Raw genomic sequence first — 18,872 nt, 5'->3', positions numbered from 1 at the left:
CAATTAAAATTAGTTTATATATATATATATATATATATATATATATTATATATAAATATTTTATAAAGTTAAAAAAAAATGTATAATTAAATTATCTTTTAAAGTGATATGAAACTATTAAATATATTATAACATTATTTTTTTAGCGATTCATTCGATGCAAAACTATACACCAATACATATAATACTAGATAATATGATTATAAATTATATTATCACGATAAAAACTGATTAGATAATGTGTGGTGAAGAATTATAACTAATTAAAAATTTAGCTGTTATTTTTCATGATCTCTCTTAAAACTCGAATTAAGAAGTAAGTAAATAGATTATCTCACAAGTAAATTGTAGTTGCAAATAGAAAAAAAAATTGGGACAATTTAAAAAAAAATGTATATTATTGAAAAAATATGTTATGTCATAAAAAAAGTTAAAGGTTTAATTCTTGAGCTTGATGGTTAATCCTCCTATAAATATGAAACACCTCTCTAAAATAGAAGAAGTAGTTGAATATAATTACTTTATACTAGAACAATATATAATTTCATTCATAAATATAAATGAGTTAGAAAAATTTAGGAAAAATGTTGTGAAAGAGAAGGTATATTTGGTAAAAGATGAAGAATAAAAGAGAGTCAAATGAGAAATTCTCATTCCGTTCCCATTTTATTTTCTTTGATGTGAGGCGTGCGTCTCTGTCCTTCAATTGTAGGCCATATAATTTCAATCTTTCTCTCTCCTATCATTCATGCTCAAATTCTTCATATTCCTCACTCACACATTTCAAACAAAATGCAAAAATAACAATCCTTCTTATCCATGACACGGAAAAAAAAAAGGTTTGAGTCTTACCACGGTTCCTGTGTGTGGATGATACTGTTTGTGTATATTTGTACGGATAGATTTATGGGTTTGCAGTTGTTCTTTTGAGTGGATGTGCATTGATTTGTACGATCGGATTTGCGAGATTCCTTCCATATCCTATCTTAGATTATATGCTACAATTTGAGGGTATTATAGTTAATTTTACCAAATTAATCCTGCAGTTGGGTTATTTTCACCAAGCATGTGAGTGTAATAGCTCTTGCTTTCCGCTGCCAAGCTGCCAAGATGCACTGGTGTGAGTGAAGTGAACCAGTCACAATGGTGTTATTTAATGACAACATGCACTGGTGTGAGTGAAATGAACCGATGTTGGTATGGGTGTGTGAGTGAAGGAAGATGGGGTGGTGTGTGAGTGCTTTGTGAGAGGTGGCAGTTGCGCACTGGTTGCATAACCTGATGATGTGTGTGACACCGATTACGTAACCGGTATGGTACTGGTGCAATGTGAGGAGTGACACTGGTTACGTAACCAGTGTTGTGTGTGTGATGTTTTTTTTAACTTGTTTTCTCTTCTTGCAATATATTTTGAATTTCTACAAACAAATTATGTACAAATTTTAATTTTAATTTTATAACTTTTTTCCATTCATACAAAATTATATTTTTTTTATTTTTTTTTTAAATTCGTATTATTTAATTTTAGTTATTTTTATAATATTAAATTACAAAATCATTCTCTTTTTCCATCGAAGATATATTGATAACTTTCAAATTCTATCTATTTTCACAATTTTTTTATCTATCACATCAATCAAGTATTTTATAAACTTTCATAATATTTATCTCCAAAATCACTCACTTTACCATCTAAATTCATTAAAAAAAAAATACACATATTTATCCGATCAAATCCATTTTCACAATTTTCACACAGTCAAATCCATATTGATTAAATTCATCTGCACAAAGGAATATAATTATAGATAAAAATCTTAATCGTAACTTATTTCATATTTACTTCAAGCTTCAAAATCCGTACGATATTGTGAAATAATATAAAAAAGTGAGAGCAAGACCACCCATTGTCCCATCTATTTGTCTTCTCTACCTTCACTCAATAATACAATATACACAATTCCATTTTTTATTTTTGTTTTCTTCTTATTAGTTAAGGGTAATGTAAAAAATAAAAATAAAAAATAAACAAGTTGGTTTTCCATTTTTGTTGCTTTTGGGTTAAACAAGGTACAGCGAGTTCTGTAGATTCGTACGTTTGGTGCCAAACTTTAGCGTAAAGGCCAAAGGGTTAGCTTTGGGAACCGTATCGTACCACCAAGGGAACCGTACCTAAGCCTGTAGATGCGTTGAAGTATTCATTTGCCAAATAATAATTAATAAATAATAAATAATAATACACATAAATAAATAAATAAATTTGGAATCCGTACCTTATTCTCCCCGATAGTGACACATGGATTCCTCCATTCACTCACTCCATCTTTTGTTTCGTGAAACAAATAACAAATTCAAAAAAGTTTATTTTTAAAATTTAAATCGTTTTATTTTTTATTTTTTAAATGGATTAAAATTATCGGTTGATCCAATCAAACCTAAAATTCGCATTCCGTTAAAACACACTTAGAATTAAGTTAGGTGCTTTATTCTAGCTACTCTACGTTAGATTAGATTGTTGGTTTTCACAATTCTGATTAAAAAATAATTATATATTTAATACAATGTAAATGTATTTTGTTTCAAATTTCAAATATGTAACGTATTTAATTTTTTTATTTGTTTTATAAGTAACAGAGTTTATAAAAATTACATTACTAATAAGGTAAAAACTTTAAAACTATTTAAGCAAAATGAAAACTCAAACTCTCCCCAATTTTGTTATCTATTATGACTTTTATTTTCTTCCTTTCCCGATACCTTCCATCCAAGTCCAGGATATTTTTTTAATTTAATGAATTGCGGTGCTTTTATCTTGACTTTTGAAAATTATAGTAATTAGTATATGAATTTCATTTTGTGTACATCGAAAATTTGTCATAATATCAACCAATAAAAATTACTATTTATATAAATTTCCAAAAGTAATCTTTAAAAATTAATAATTATAGAACAGAGGTCCGTGGCTACTAAACTGTACCAATTATTCAAACAGTATATTCCTTACTCTTAATATACAAGGATTAAGTAAAATCAAAAGAAAAGTAGAGATATAATTATATAAACTAATAAGACGCAAGTCTTCTAAGAAAAGAAAAGTTGCATATACAAGTTAGGTAAAACATTAATTACAGTGAGGGTATATTTTACCGATAACTAAAGTTATTAAAAATGGTCAAACATTTAAATCAGAGGAAGTGGAATATAAAAAATAAATGAAAAGAAAGGAATATAAAAAAAATTACAGTGTGGAAACCACTGAATATTATTTAAAAGGTGGGAAATATAATGAATATGATAATAAATTGTTAATATTGTTGAAAGAAAGGAATATAAAAAATAAAGTGGGCTTAATAACTGTGTTGCAAGTAACGATGAGCACATGTGTGGCCTACACGGTTTGAATTCACCCCACCAGAGGAGCAAAACTCATCATCACCGTTTCTGCTTGAAAACATGGTGTTCCAAATTGGACAATCCACGGTCTCTATTTCCTGCGTATGCGATACGAAGTGTTTCACATTCCTATTGACTTCACCATTCTAAAATTGTATTCTCAAGCTAATTACAAAATAATACACCAACACTTTTCTTTTTTTTCTTCTCTCCATTTCTCTCTCTTCGTGGAAAGTGGTATTTATTAGGTGCAGGATTTTTCTGTCCTTGCCACCATGTTATAAGCTCATATATTCAAGTTCTAATAGCAAAAACAGACACACCCTTTGAAGCACGCTGATTTCGGTTTTTCTGTACCAGAGGTAATGCAAATTTAGCACTTTACTAACACCCTTTTTTCTTCTTGGTATTTGGGGATGCTTTTTTTTTTTTTAAAAAGAAAAAAAAAAGTTTATTTCTTTTGTACCATTTGGCTTGCCGTGATGTAATTTCTTTTGTTTCTGTATCCGGGTCTTCTAATATAATAATAGTTTAATTGGCTTGTCACTCCTTAAAATAATGGGTATTATTGATATTGATTAGTGTAGTCAATGGGGACGTATAATGATGGTTGTTTCTGCATTATCAACATAAATAAGTAATAAGCAGCGACAATTCTAACAATCTTTTAACTAATGGTTTCTGGTGATTTGAATTAAAGTGTGAGTATTTTTTTTTGGTTGATTAGTTTATTCTGGTATCTATGTGGGATTTGCAGGCATTTACGGAAGGTGGGGGTTTGACTTTGCAGGTTAAAGGTGTCAGCTGTGGAGGTTACGGAAGGTCAAGTTTTTGATTGATTGGAGTTTCTGTTACCCCTACAGCACTGCATGTTTCTTGGCTTTTAATTCAGATTTTTTTCTTTTGGGGGGCTTCCATCACCGAATGGAATTGGATCTTTCATCTCAGATCAACTCATTGTTCCTGGGTCCTGATTGCTTTCAGTGGTTTTCTCATTCCATGTGGGAAGCTTTTGATTTTTCATGCTCCAATCTTTCAGTTGTTGTTGACGAGTTTGAGTAAATCTAGTCCCGGCGAACTCTCTCGTTAGTTTGAGAAGGTTGTTTTTGGGACCACCCTTTTGGCTTTGAGACTTGTTCTCAGTTGTGAATAAAGTGTGATTTGGTAACTTGAAGGTGTTTGTAGTTTTTTAATTTTTCTTGTGAAGAAGGGTTGTGATATGATGGATGAAGATAGCAGCAATTCTTGGTTAAGGAGGACCAAATTCTCCCACACAGTTTGTCACCGGTTGGATTATTCCAGTTCCAGATTAGGGTCTTTCAGCATTCAGCCAAGGACACATCACAGTTCCGGTCTGAAATCAAGGCCAGATGTAACTTTTGTTTCCGAAACCTCCTCGCAGGTTCGGAAAAAGTCCATAATGAGCAAGCAGAGATCTTTGTCCCCTTTGCCTGAAACCTCTCTGTCTGAAACCTTCAAGGAAGCTAGACATGAGTGGAAGAGGTTCTCCACACCTGGTCCAAGGAGGAAAGAGCATGATAAGAGAATCATGGGGAAGTTACTGAACAAGGATTCTCATGTGTCCAGTTCTAAATCCCCTTACAGCAGTCCAATGACCAAATCCCCTTACAACAGTCCAATGACCAAATCCCCTTACAGCAGTCCAATTAGACACCTTGCTTCAATGAAATTAAGCGACAAGTCCAAGCAGCGCAAGGATTCAGGATGGACGAGGTATTTTGACCATGGAGGAGGAAAGGTGACTGCTGTGGAAACAGCTGAGGAATGGAATGTTGATCTCTCTAAGCTCTTTGTTGGTGTTAGGTTTGCTCATGGGGCTCACAGCAGGCTTTACCATGGCATGTATAAAGATGAAGCTGTGGCTGTAAAAATTATCAGGGTACCAGATGATGACGAAAATGGAATGTTAGCCGATCGATTAGAGAAACAATTCATTAGAGAAGTAAGCCTTTTATCTCGTCTCCACCATCGAAATATTATCAAGGTACCTCAATCCTTTACCTTCTTTTATTTGTTAAAAGCTTGTTGTGCTGTTATTGTTTTCTGATGAAAAGAAGATATGCATGTGTATTATTTTTTGCACCTCAACTTCAAACCCTTTTAAAAGGAGGATAAGGTGGAACAAGAAGCACAGGACACATCATATTTTTAGTGAAGAACAGCACTGAATGCACCTGATTAACTTTTTCTAAGTTTTGTCCTTTGCTTTTGTTCCTATGCTGTCTGTTTTTCTTGTTGAATACAAAGCCGGCATATCCCTTATTTTGTGCTACTAATTACTGGACTAGAATAGACCCTTTAGTTATGTTTAAATAATCACCCTTGGGAGTAAGAATACTCCATTATATTATAGTCTGATTGCAAAGTGATGTAATGTTGAGAGAATTTAATGTGATTAGAGGCTGGTGCTTATACACTTATCTTATTTCTCTTGATCTGATTACACAGTTCGTAGCAGCATGCAGAAAGCCACCTGTCTACTGTGTTATCACAGAATATCTATCAGAAGGTTCCTTGAGGTCATATTTGCATAAGTTGGAGACAAAAACTATTCCTCTACAGAAGCTAATTACTTTTGCTCTGGATATTGCTCGTGGGATGGAATACATACACTCTCAAGGTGTCATTCACCGAGACCTTAAACCAGAGAATGTCCTTATTAGTGAAGACTTTCACCTCAAAATTGCTGATTTTGGCATTGCTTGTGAGGAAGCTTACTGTGACTTATTTGCTGATGACCCTGGTACCTACCGCTGGATGGCACCTGAGATGATCAAACGAAAATCCTATGGGAGAAAGGTTGATGTATATAGTTTCGGGCTTATCTTATGGGAAATGGTTACTGGAACTATACCATATGAGGATATGACTCCCATCCAGGCTGCTTTTGCAGTAGTAAATAAGGTATGTTCCTTTGCAATTAAGTCATATCATATGGATCTCTAATGCAGATATCACGATCTACTGATATTTTTAACATCATTCTTCACTGCCTGTAACTTTGTTCCTTTTAAAATTTTGTATTGCTTTTATGCACTATGCATTGAAATTCTGTCAATGATGGAAAAAGGTCCAAAGCCTCATTTATCCACCCAAATCTCACTTCTATGGTTTCTTATCTTTTGGTGTTGTTGGTTGCTGAGGACCACTGGCACATAAGAGTACTAACAACTATAATTGTGTTCAATTAATGGCACAGTTCAATTGCAGATAGACAATGCATACTATGTTTTGCAATCTTTGAGTGTATTTTATGAAAGTGACTATTACTCTCACGTGTAGCAGGCATTTTTTGCCTTGTTCGCCAGGGAAATGTTGGGGCCTTCGAAGTTATAGATTGTGAAGAAAAAGAACATTTTTTCCCTTTTTCAAAGCTTCCTCCACTTTACTTACGTCATGATTTAGGCCCTCTTTTCAGTTGTCATGTCAGCCTTTTTTTTTCTCATTTTTACTTGCTTTATTTTAGTTTTTATTTCAATGTTAGTGATGATTACCAAAGTAGGCTTCACTCTCCTGGCTGAGGAAATCATTCATATTTCGATTGAATAAATTGTTCACAAATAACCCGTCTGATGGTACTCTATAATTTATAGCTAGACCATGTGTTTTTGAGATGTTGCTAAATCCTTGGTTAGGTATCTTTGCTTTGAAAACAATGGCTGTGGCATGCATTAGTTTATATGAAATCGTTACATGATATATCTATTTCATCAAGTGTGGCACAGTAGTTGATAAGATTGCCAAGAATGGGGCTTGTTGAATTCTTAATGTATTGGGTAATTGTGGAAAATATATGCTAGTGAAAACTCAAATGACACTGTTTACAATGAAACTGTAATTTTGGAATAACTTTTTTCTGATTTTGTATTCAGAATTCAAGACCAGTTATTCCTTCAGACTGTCCAGCTGCAATGAGAGCTTTAATCGAGCAATGTTGGTCTTTGAATCCGGACAAGAGGCCTGAGTTCTGGCAGGTTGTTAAGGTATTAGAACAATTTGAATCTTCGCTTGCTCGTGATGGAACCCTGACTCTGGTGCAAAACCTTTGTTGCCAAGATCATAAGAAAGGGCTTCTCCATTGGATTCAAAAGCTTGGTCCGGTGCATCAAAACAATGGTCCTGTGCCTAAACCCAAATTTACATAAATCTTCAAGCGGGCTTGCTTTTTGTAGTATACCAGGTTCATTGTAATTAATATTGAATGGTTTGCTATACCCAAAAGAAAAACCAAAGGTTTGTTTTTGAGGTTTTCTAGCTGTAGTCCTCCTTATGGTGTTCATGTGAGAGTAAATTGATTTGTAGGCCTGTACATTGAAGTGGAGACAGCTTCTATTTTTACAGTTGTGTATACCACCAATTACAATTAAGTAATTGCTCTAGGTTAAAAGTTTTCTTTTTTGGGAATGGGGGCACAATTTCTTCTGCTTTTGTTATAGAAGGTACTTGTATTTTAGTTTCTGTAATGGGAAAGTTTTAATTCTACCTTTGTATGTGTCATTTTCTTGGCTAATGCAATGAACCTTGCACACTCAGCTGGTGAAACTGTAGTTCATATCTTTGTAATTCTGTTTTACTCTTTTGGGTCATAAAATTGAATCTAAAGTAGGCTACCATTCAACTTTAACGATTTGAAATGGCAAAACTCTAGTACTGTAGCAACATTCAATTGATAATGGAAAAGGGTGAACATGATAAAAGAGAGACATGATGGTATATCAGAAAGTCTTTTTACAAGATATTTGCTGAGATTCAAGGGTATTAGAGTAACTAAAGTGTTTTAAGTAGCAGATATGGATCAACACCTTTTATTGATGATTACTTTTTCCCATCTAAAAATGTGTCAGTATTCAGTGACTTAATGCAGAGGTAGTAGGTTTGGGAATGCATGTGACAATAAAGCTTAGTGTTAGGGGCATTTGCTTTTGGGGTTTATGCAATATATTCTACCTTCCATAACCTGTGGCTTCAACCAACTAACTAAATACTTGTTCAATGTGTTGTTATTCCTCATTGAAATATCACAAACTTTATTATTTGGTTGCTGTTTGTTGAGCACGTAAATGAGTCACATTCACAACACTTTACCCATAAATGACGTTGTAGGAGCTGGTTTTATGTTTGTGTTGTCAAATTATAGCTTTAATACTTTTACCAAACACCATTTAAGTATGTTCAGTGAATCTGAAGAATTGCATGTGACTAGCTAAATTCTATTGGATCAGTTGGCTATGTTAAGGCCTTGAAATGAGTATTACAATTGTTAGGTAAAGAAAGGCAACGTTTGTTTGTTTTTTTGTTTAGGAGCATGTAGCAGTGTGTGTGTGTGTGACTAAGCAAGCATGATTAAAATTTAACGTTGATGATGTAATTTGAGAAATCTTTTGTTTTTGTCGAAATGCAATGTTTTTGCTGACCAATGCCCTCGGTTAGGTGGCCATGCATTTGGAAGCATAAGCATTATCACGTTATAAATTATTGAAACGTTATTGCAGTAGGTCCCGTGATATCTATAGTTTCTTTATGAAAGTGGATTCTCTTTCACTGGGCTTTTTGTGTTCGAAATAGGACAAGAGTGAGTAGTTTTTTTGGGCTCTTTAGCAACTTGTTCTCAGGGTTCTCATGAACATTCATTGTTTGTTTATGAATGTAGAAGATGACGATGCAAAAAATAATTGAAGGGTATTCTTGCATTTAATCATCACTGTCATTTAAGTATTGTCTTGTTGCCATCAATAAAGTTTATCTAAGTGACATCATTCTATGCTTATTTTCCTTTCTACTTTTTTCTTGGTACTTCTGTCAATAGCTCATGAAAGGAAAACTCTTTTAAAATTTTTGTTAAGAATAAAGACTCATAAATATATTGTTTTAAAATTTTTGATTAAGATTGATGTCAATATTTTATATGATTGGACTCAGGTTTCATTGATGTTATATCTTCTCAATGAATCTCTTCCTCTATAGTCCTAACAACAAATATACACTCATTTTTATAACTTTTAATAAATAAAAAATGTGTTAACAGTTATTCTATCAGTTTCTTTTCAATATTTTCTATTCTTTTTTCTTCTGTTCGTAGAATTGCTACTTGATCTTTATTCAACTTATACTTCTGCGTTTATTACAAAAAAAGGAAAATGGGAAAACTTATAATTATTTTATTAGATTAAGAAAATTGTTATATGTATTGGTTTTAACGTATAAACCTTAAGTCACACGACGTCAACGTCAAATATGAAAATATGATGATGGAAGAGTATGCTTTTAATATTTTTAAATTAGAAAAACATCTTTATTGCACCAGTTATTATATAAAGTTTTAGTTTATTTACTTTTTTTTTTTTAAATTTTACTGTATTACACTTTTTTAAGACCTTCTTACAATTGTTACTTCAATACAAAAGTCTTACAAATCCATAGTCTCATTAAATACTTCACTTGATTCTTAGAAAATATATGTTTTTAAATTAGAAAAAAAAATTATTCTATAATGGAAAGTCTAAATAAAATTCTTCCTTTTTTTTTTATGTTATGTTAGCCTACTTTAATAAGAAAAAAAAAAGTCTTGTAAAATTAAAATATTTTGCTACTTAACTTATTATTATACAGATAAAGGTTAGAAGTTTTCAAATATAAATCAGGCTGCATCTCTACAAATATTTTAAGCTGTCTTTATTAATTGAAATTTGGAATGATTTATAATATTTTTTTAATTCTAATTTTATATATTTATTTATCTCAATCATTAAAATACTTATTAACTTTTAACATAAAATAAGATTTTATTATATTCTTTTATATCTCTTCATCCATTGATAAAGTAGAATTTTATCATATTTTATGTAAGACAAAACATTCTTAATTTTGTCTCTCCATTTTTTACCCGTAGACTTTAACTATTACACTATTTATAATTTTAATATTATATATCAAGATATCGATACACAACAGGTCTTTTTATTTTTTCAGTCTAAATATGTTTTTAACTTTTTTAAATATGATTCTGTCTCTTTTAAGTCCATACAAACATTTGTTTGTTTTAGAACTTTATACTTTAATAATTATTTTATATTTCTTATTATTAAGCATAACGTTAAAACCGGTAGACATTGATTAATATAAGTAAGATAATAAATAATGTTTAAATTAATAATTAAATATTTTTATGTGTATGATTTAATTATTTTTTAATATAAATGAGATGATTATTTATTAATGTAAATGAGAAGATTATTTATTATTTATTTTTCACATATATTTATTTTTACAAAATTTATATTTTACTTATGTAAAACTCATAATATTTTAATAACAACTTCAAAGTAAAAATAAAAATAACATATGTTAGAAATTAGACGTTTATTTTTTAGTGCATTCCGATATCTCTACTTTATAAAATTGTTTTATCTTAATATTTGAACTTGAGTTATTCTAATATTTTTAATATATTAAATAAATGAGAGATTGTGAATAAATAAAATACATGTTTTATTTCCAGATGTATATAAATGTTTGAACTTTTATATCATATTTTAATGAAAAATTGTTAAAGATTACAATAGGCTATTACATATTTAATTATTTAGCTTTACATTTATCAAGAAATAACTTGATTCCATAATTATCATTTGACGATTAATTTTTCAATTTTCATCTACTATCTAGTATTTCAATTAGTTATTATCTAAATTTACAACTTTTTTAATTTTCAACTATTTTATCAAGTAAATAAAAGAATGTAATATTTATGCACATAAAGTATAAAACTTATCTGCACAACTAAATAAAGTTGAACCATTCATCAATCATGCATTTTAAAGAGAAAGAATGCTAAAAAAAAATGGATTAACAAATGCATCCTGCACCCCGTCAATTTCTACACGCACCCATATGTTTTGAAAATCCTTTTTTATTCTTGTTGGTTGTTTTGATATTTCACAAATATGATGGTTCAGGTTGAAATTTGAGGGAGTGCAGAAAGCAATTGCCTCAAATGGAGAAATTGTTAGATGAGTCCAATGATAAAAAAAAAAAGTGAGTCCAATAGTATGCATAATCTTGATTAGTTTTATGTGACACTTAATTATATTATTACTTAAATTTAAATGCATAAATGCCACTCAGAGATTGGTAGGAACCATTTAAATGAAAATTTATGAGTACTTTATAATTTTTCTTTTCATAAAATGAGCTATAATGAAGCTAAAACTAGGAGTTTCAACTTCAACATGGAAAATCACATCTATAATACCATATCAGCGATGCTATTACTTGATCCCATTCCAACTAAAAATTTGTAGATAAATCACAAAAAAGAAAAACAAAAATTCTTTTGTTGAGGATGATTACAAAGAGAAACAATTGTATTTCATCCTAACAATGAATCAGGCCGAAGAAAGTTCTTCGATGGACCCAATTTTAAAAGCCTATTTGAATATAAATTGGGCCTCGGTGATAAGAGAAGAAAATAAACATATTTTTTTAAAAAAAATATTTTGACACCCATTTATTTTAAAAGAATTACGTGACAACTAACTCATGATAAGGTAACGTGATAATTAAAAATAATATTTTTTTAGTTCCAAAAAGGAAGAAAAGAAAAAAGTGAAGAGAGGGGATATAAAGTGGTAGCATGCATCCAATAATTGTTGGAGGTGAGATGTGAAAGGAGTGAAAAAATGTTAAAAAAAAAATTCCATTATTAGTTTGGATGATGTTTCTGGTAATGTTTCCTATCCACCCATATGCAACAGACAAGGGAATGATAAAAGTTAAAGAGGCAACACTCACTAACTATAAATGGCCTACATCAAAGGATATGTTTTTGTGTTTCGGTTCAACAACATTACATCTCAGTTTGGGAATGGTCGTTTTCCAATGTTGTTTTTGCAGTGGATAAAGACACTTTTATTACAACGACCAATCCTTCTCATTAGTGTGGGGATATCATGAGATGGGTGCATTTCACCATTGTGTTCTGCAGTAGGATCCTAAAAGAAAAAGTTAGACTATAACTTTGAGGACACCACATTTTTTTAAATTTTAATGCGAAATTGAAATTTGCTTTTGTGTCTCAATTTGATATATTTTGGTTTTACATTTGGGTGACATTCTTCTCATTTTAGTGTTCTTGTTGTCTTACGGTTTAATTTTGGAATTCTTCTTTTTAACTATTGTATACAAATTTATATAATGCATTAAATGGTTGGTGATGTGGTTATTAAGGTCCAAACGTTATTGTATACGGTGGAAGGATCTTTTGCAATGTCAAGAACTATCACATACATTAGTGACAGTCGTAAATGACAGTATATACACAAAATCCACACTATCAACATGTTTTTTAGTAAATGATTTCAATTGAAGTTATTATTAGTTAAAGACTGGTACAATAATTTTGTCATCCATGACAAACGTCAAATAACATTGGTACCAGTGTAGTAAGGGCTTTTGGCCCCGATTGTTTTTGATATTTTGTCCCGGTTCCAGAACCGAGACATATTAGGGTGAGACCAAAAGGAAATGGTTTTTGGTCTCGGGTGTGAACCGAAGCCATAGAGCTACTCTTTTACCTTGTTTCTACTGTGAACCGAAGCCATTGTGTCAACGGTGGCTTAGTCGCGTCCGCAATGGAGGCGTTCTCATCGTGGTAACGTGTTCGTGGCGGTGCTCGTGGCTCGCGCACAACAACAATTGTCAATGATGGTTTGTGAATCTGCAGGGGTCGCGACAATGTTTGCAGATCTGGTTTTTTGATTTGCAGGTTTCGCAATCGCAAATCTGGTTTGTTCAACCACTAATGGCGTTGTGTGAATGCGGGAGAGCGCTCTGTGCAGTGAGGTGCAACACCAGCGGAGGCGACACCGCGACGGTGGCTGCAGGATCGTGGTGGCAGCGATGGAGGAGGGTGGTGGCAGTGACGGTGGCAGGGAGAGAGACGAAAGAGCGACGGTGACGGGAGGTGCAACACAGAGAGGGTTCGCGTTCGCGTTCGCCTTCGCGTGGTTGCAGTGGTCGGAGGTGGCCGGAGGTGGTTGGAGACTTTGGTGGTAGAGGTTGCAGCGGAGAGACAGAGAGAGAGGAAAGAGTTGTAGATTCGCGGCGCGTGGAAGTAGAAGGGTTCGCGAAATTGCAACCCTAAATAAATCCTATGGCTTTGGTTCCTCTAACAACCGAAGCCATATACCCCTTTTTGGCACCGAGTCTTGTTAGACCAAGACCAAACACCTAACGACTACTTCACTTTTTTAAAAATACAGTCCCTTTTTGGCTTCGGGTCTTGTTGGACCGAGGCCTATAACACTCTTTGGCACTAGTTTTGCGCGAACCGAGGCCTATAGTTGTCTTTGGCTTCGGGTGTTAGCTGAACCGAGGCATAAAACTTGGCTGGAATTGCAAAAATGTCACCTCGTCATTATATGCTTCAGTTCCTGGCCAACCGAGGCATATAAGGCGAGGTAAAAGGGAAATTATGCACTAATGTGACCTACTGTTTTCTAAATTGATATTACAAAAAGAAATCTATAACCACAAAAAATATATCATTGATTAAAATAATGTTTGTAAACATTAACGAAAACATAATCACGAAATACATTAGGAAAATGAATTTAGGTAACTTTCATAGAAATTAGTCTCATCGAGAAAAATCAAATGATTTGACTCGAATTTCGAGCTCAAGTGATTTGGTATAGTTTTCGGTTCAACTCTACTCAGTTTTATCTTCGATGAAGATCTATTCGACTCAACTCTCAATTCGTACTAGCACGTCTTGAATTTTGACTAAGGGTGACTTGTCTCGAATTTCGATCATGATCAACTTATCTCAACCTTTAGCTAGGGTTGACTTATCTTGAACTTTGGTAAGGTTGACTCAACTCGACCTTCTACCCGGATAAACTCATATCGTCTTTTCAACTTGGGTAGGCAATGCTTGATTGTTGACACGAACTGACATAGTTCAACCTTCGGCTTGAGCAACTTGGGTCAACTTTCGGATAGGGTCCATTCAGCTCGACCATTGGCTCATACCTTGTCAACTCAACCTTTAGGTTTGGCGTACTCAACTCAACCTTCGACCTATGCTGACTCATTTTGAACCTCGACCAAGATTGAATCTTCTCGACCTTTGGTCTTGACCAAATCATCTCGAACTTCAATTAGGGTTGACTTTCTTCAACCTTTGGTCGGGTTGACAACTCAGCTCAATTTTCTGCCTAAGTCGACTTTGCTCGGCCCAATGCTCGACTTTTAACCCGAGCCTACTTAGCTTGGCTTTCAGTCCACGCCAACTTTTATCCTTGGTCCCAGTTTGACTCATCTTGATGGTCTACTCGTCTTGATCTTTGGTCAAGATTACCTTGTCTTGACTTTTGGTCAGAGTCGACTCTTCTCAACCTTCAACTAGGGGTGGTTAGTTTGAACCTCTAGCTAGGGTCGACTAGTGTCGACCTTTAGTCAAGGTTGACATGACTTGACCTTTCGCCCGAGTCGACTTTCTCGACTTTTTGCCCTTGTCGAGTTGGCTTGACCCTTTGATTCAAATCAACTTAGCTCAACATTCAGTGTTGAAGGTCAAGCCAATTCAGCTCGGGATGAAGGATAAGCAGAATCGATCATGGTTGATGGTCTAAACAAGTTGGCTAAGGCCGAAGGTTGAGACAAGCCAACTTAAACCAAATGAATCAATCCAATTCAAAAGTTAAGCCAAATATTTTTAAAATAGAATTTTGCCTTAAAAAAATAATTTGCTTTATCTAAAAAGAAATTCAATATATTTTAATAACTCTACCCAAACAAATTATTTAAAAAATGAAAAGATGTTTAATTATAAATAATTTAAATATCATATATTTTAATTTCTTGAAATTATTAAAATTCCTTATGCAAAGACAAGTCAATGTTTTCATTAAAAAAATAGTAGTTAACATCAATTGACAAGTACTTCCATCATTAATGGAAGAGAAAACCGTCAATTCAGAAATCATTTTAACCTATGTCGACAAAAACTATCTTTTCTTGAAATTGATTGAGAAATAACTAAATATATATCTAGTTGAGGTGAACAAAAGAAAATCATGTGTAGGATCAGCTAGAAAATACTTATATTCATAAAATCAATCCTTGTAAGAATATTTCTTCTAAGAATCACAATAAACAACAATAACAAAATAAGAAAGAAACTTGTCAAAATCAATTGTAAGAAACTTGTCAAAGTTGTTAATGTGTAGACCTTGACCAAGTCGATGACATTTGGATCACAACCAAGTTAATTAATGATATCTTTATTGAAATGAACCAATAACTCATCTCTCAAATCAAGAATAGTATAAAAAAGGAAATGACATAAATATAAAAAAAAAGGAATAAAGAAATTTAATTATGATATTACTTTAAGTAAAATTTAAAATTATCTAATTTTATATAATAAATTTATTTTTATAATTTTGTAAAATTACAATTTCTTTTCATGTCAAAATCACATATTTTATTATAAAACATTTCAAATTTCAAATTATATGTAACATCTAATTGTATGTCAAAATTTCCCACTAATGTGTTTGACCCATTTAAAAAATCAGACGTACATTAAAGTTGTGTTTTAGCACATTCAAAAAATCTAAGTCTAATTGACGTTTGTGTTTGTGTTTATTACATTAGAAAACAAACTTAAACAAGTAATTAACATGTCAAATTAAAATAATTCACAAATAGCTCACGGACAGTTTAACTCATTTACACCCGTAAAACACATGCAATATACTTCTTAGTTAATATATCATGTTCTTTACTTGTTAAGTATATAGGTTATAATTAAGCAATTTCATTGTTCATAATGATTAAAGATTATATATTAATGAAATCTTAGATATATAAAGCTATAATATATTAATTCTTTTATCAGTAAATAAGTTGTACTTGTATATATCGATTTATACAAACTCAATTTTGATTAAGACATTTATATAGCTACAATTGAACTATTAAAGAATGTGGATTGTTATAATATCAACATATAAGAATAATATCATTTTTTGATTTACCATAAAAGAAGTAAAGAAAATATTTAATTTAGTTCATGTAAAAGTTTGGATTTAGATTACAAATAAAATTTTAAAAGTCAAATTTTCATATTTATTAATTAATGTGTATGTTCAATTTTAGACATAAAATCTTTAAGCTATTTTGTTTGAAGTCGAAGTATTACATATCTGTTCTAATTATTCTGTCCAATACTGCATGCAAACATATTTATCCTCATTATGCATATGTGAGAGATTTCTTTGTGCGACTTTCATTTGCATTTATACGAATGACAACAGAAAATATAATGTAAGATCGTGATTTTGATGTATAATAAACTTGTTTATATATTGAAAAATCTTAGTAATTAAAAAATTAAAAATCTGTTTTGTTATAAACTTTTTGGATAAAACATCATATTTGTTCCACCAGTATGTTTTTTATTGCAGGTAAAAAAAAATTAAACTACCAAGAGTTGGATTATAAATATAGAAATAGAAAGGAAAAATACATACCGGTTGAATACAAACAGTCAAAGACAATCTGCGACAAAATTGTGTCCCCACCACATCTCATATCCCATAACCTTTAGCAGTAGCATTTAATCATTGTAATGTGCTTTACTAAAAGTCACTAGAAACTCCAACAACCTAGCAACCCTTATCTGGTATGAAATCCAGTGGTTGATCCATTGAATCCTTAATTAGCATATTCATGGAGAACAACCCTAGTTCATCAAAACGTGGTAGAAAATTGGTTGAGAGGGATAGAAGAAATCAAATGAAGGATCTTTTCTCCAAGCTCAACTCAGTTCTTCCTCCTCAAAGCTCAAGGGTATCATCCTCTTTTTTCTCTTCATAAATCTCTTCTTCTCTATATGCTCTCAAACATTTCAATCTTTCTTTGCAGGAGGGAATTTCGCGTCCAGATCAGATAGGTGAAGCCATAGACTACATAAAGAACTTGCAGATTAAGTTGGAGAAAATGAAGGAGAAAAAGGGTAACTTAACAGACATCGTAAGGTCAAGAAATGCTACCATGAATATGGAATTCAAATCTCCACAGTTTAAGATCCAACAAATAGGTTCAGTCTTGGAGGTTGTTCTAGTAACTGGGTTGGATTGTCCTTTCATTTTCAATGAGACCATTCGTATTCTTCAAGAAGAAGGATCTGATATAGTTAATGCCAGTTATACAGTTCTTCAAAATGCAGTTCTCCATAAAATACACTCTCAGGTGAACTATGAATGAACTTGTGTGTAAAAAAAGTGAAAAAAATTGTATTTTCTAAACTATCAAGATTGAGCTCACATTTAAATTAACTTAAGTCTATATTTCAATAAAACTATACTACTCTTAGACATGCAACTTGTTTGCATTTTGCAGGTAGATGAATCTGGCAATGCAGCTTCGAGGATATCCGAGAAACTGAAGAATTGTGTCAATGGTCGGTAGCATGAATTGAATTATATTAGAAGAGGACAGCATTGTTTTACCTAGTAAGCAGATTCATAATCACTGTCTTGTTTGCTTTCAATATCACGATTCGGATTATGTGTTTCTGTGTGTATCATGTTGCAAAATCTGATGAAAAAGGTTGTTTTGTTTGTTTTATAGTAAGAATTTTTGACGTTTATTCCGATTTCATGTTCGATGTGAATCGAAGATCACTATGTTAGGGAAAGAGAAAAATAAGAGAATAACGAAGGAGTCTGGAGATGATGTATGCATATCATTTCATGAATCAATATTTTTGATCCAGCTATCTTAAACGAGTAAGAGGGGTTTTGCATGCCAAATTTTTCTTCTAGAAAATGTAAGATCTGTTAAAAAAATGTGTATTCTCACTATTCTGTCAATTTAAGTAGATAAATTATTTTACATAACTTGGTAAAGACTGAATAACCAGTGATAAGAAAATAATCAAATTCATATTTATATATTGTAAAAGTGTGTGTGAGTGTGTGTATGATGGAAACAAAATAACATTTACATTTACGATATATCCCTGCACTTTTTATTTTAGTAGGTTTATTACCATTTTAGTTTATATATGTGTGTTCATATTTAATTTGTAATGTATATATAGGTCAACCCTGATCATACACAAACATATACTTTCCCTCGTATGTGTTCAGTTATGCTAAATATTTTTCATTAAGGTCACATGGTTCCTATGTTTTACTTATCAACAAAATTAAATTGGTTTAAAGGAAATCTAATATGAATGAAAATATAGAAATTAAAGTCTTTTAGCATTACCAGGAAAAATCAATGCAAATGACCCTATGAGCATTGACAATGTGTGAATCACAATACAAAATGTCTTTAGTATATTTTTATTCCATCAGAAAATACTTTTTGGCCCCTTTTAACTAACTATATTATCCTTGTTGATCAACCATACATCTATAGCAGAAAAAATTGATTGGAAT

General features: G+C 31.9%; 2 protein-coding genes across 4 annotated transcripts; both read left to right on the top strand.

Annotated features, from left to right (window-relative positions):
• The first annotated feature begins 3,492 nt into the window (after positions 1 to 3,492).
• On the top strand, positions 3,493 to 7,911 carry LOC114177627 (serine/threonine/tyrosine-protein kinase HT1-like). Of its 3 annotated transcripts, none has more exons than XM_028063043.2 (4): positions 3,493 to 3,755; positions 4,151 to 5,398; positions 5,863 to 6,318; positions 7,287 to 7,911. In XM_028063043.2, the coding sequence occupies exons 2-4, from the start codon at positions 4,613 to 4,615 to the stop codon at positions 7,557 to 7,559; spliced, it is 1,515 nt and encodes a 504-aa protein (XP_027918844.1). In that variant the 5' UTR covers positions 3,493 to 3,755; positions 4,151 to 4,612; the 3' UTR covers positions 7,560 to 7,911. The 3 variants fall into 3 exon arrangements, with proteins under 3 accessions (XP_027918844.1, XP_027918846.1, XP_027918845.1); XM_028063045.2 differs by having other exon boundaries at positions 3,547 to 3,755; positions 4,184 to 5,398; XM_028063044.2 differs by lacking the exon at positions 3,493 to 3,755 and adding an exon at positions 3,947 to 4,094 and having other exon boundaries at positions 4,184 to 5,398.
• Positions 7,912 to 17,063: 9,152 nt separating this feature from the next.
• On the top strand, positions 17,064 to 18,172 carry LOC114174886 (transcription factor bHLH162-like). Its single transcript, XM_028059619.2, has 3 exons — positions 17,064 to 17,271; positions 17,347 to 17,673; positions 17,824 to 18,172. Exons 1-3 carry the CDS (start codon positions 17,152 to 17,154, stop codon positions 17,890 to 17,892), a joined length of 516 nt encoding a protein of 171 aa, XP_027915420.2. The 5' UTR covers positions 17,064 to 17,151; the 3' UTR covers positions 17,893 to 18,172.
• Positions 18,173 to 18,872: the final 700 nt, after the last annotated feature.

This window comes from Vigna unguiculata, chromosome 3, assembly GCF_037176805.1.
Source record: "Vigna unguiculata cultivar grain cowpea cultivar isolate G323 ecotype 2 chromosome 3, ASM3717680v1, whole genome shotgun sequence".
Lineage (NCBI taxonomy): Eukaryota > Viridiplantae > Streptophyta > Magnoliopsida > Fabales > Fabaceae > Vigna > Vigna unguiculata.
The sequence above is the reverse complement of the archived record's forward strand: the minus strand, read 5'-3'. Positions and strand labels throughout refer to the sequence as shown.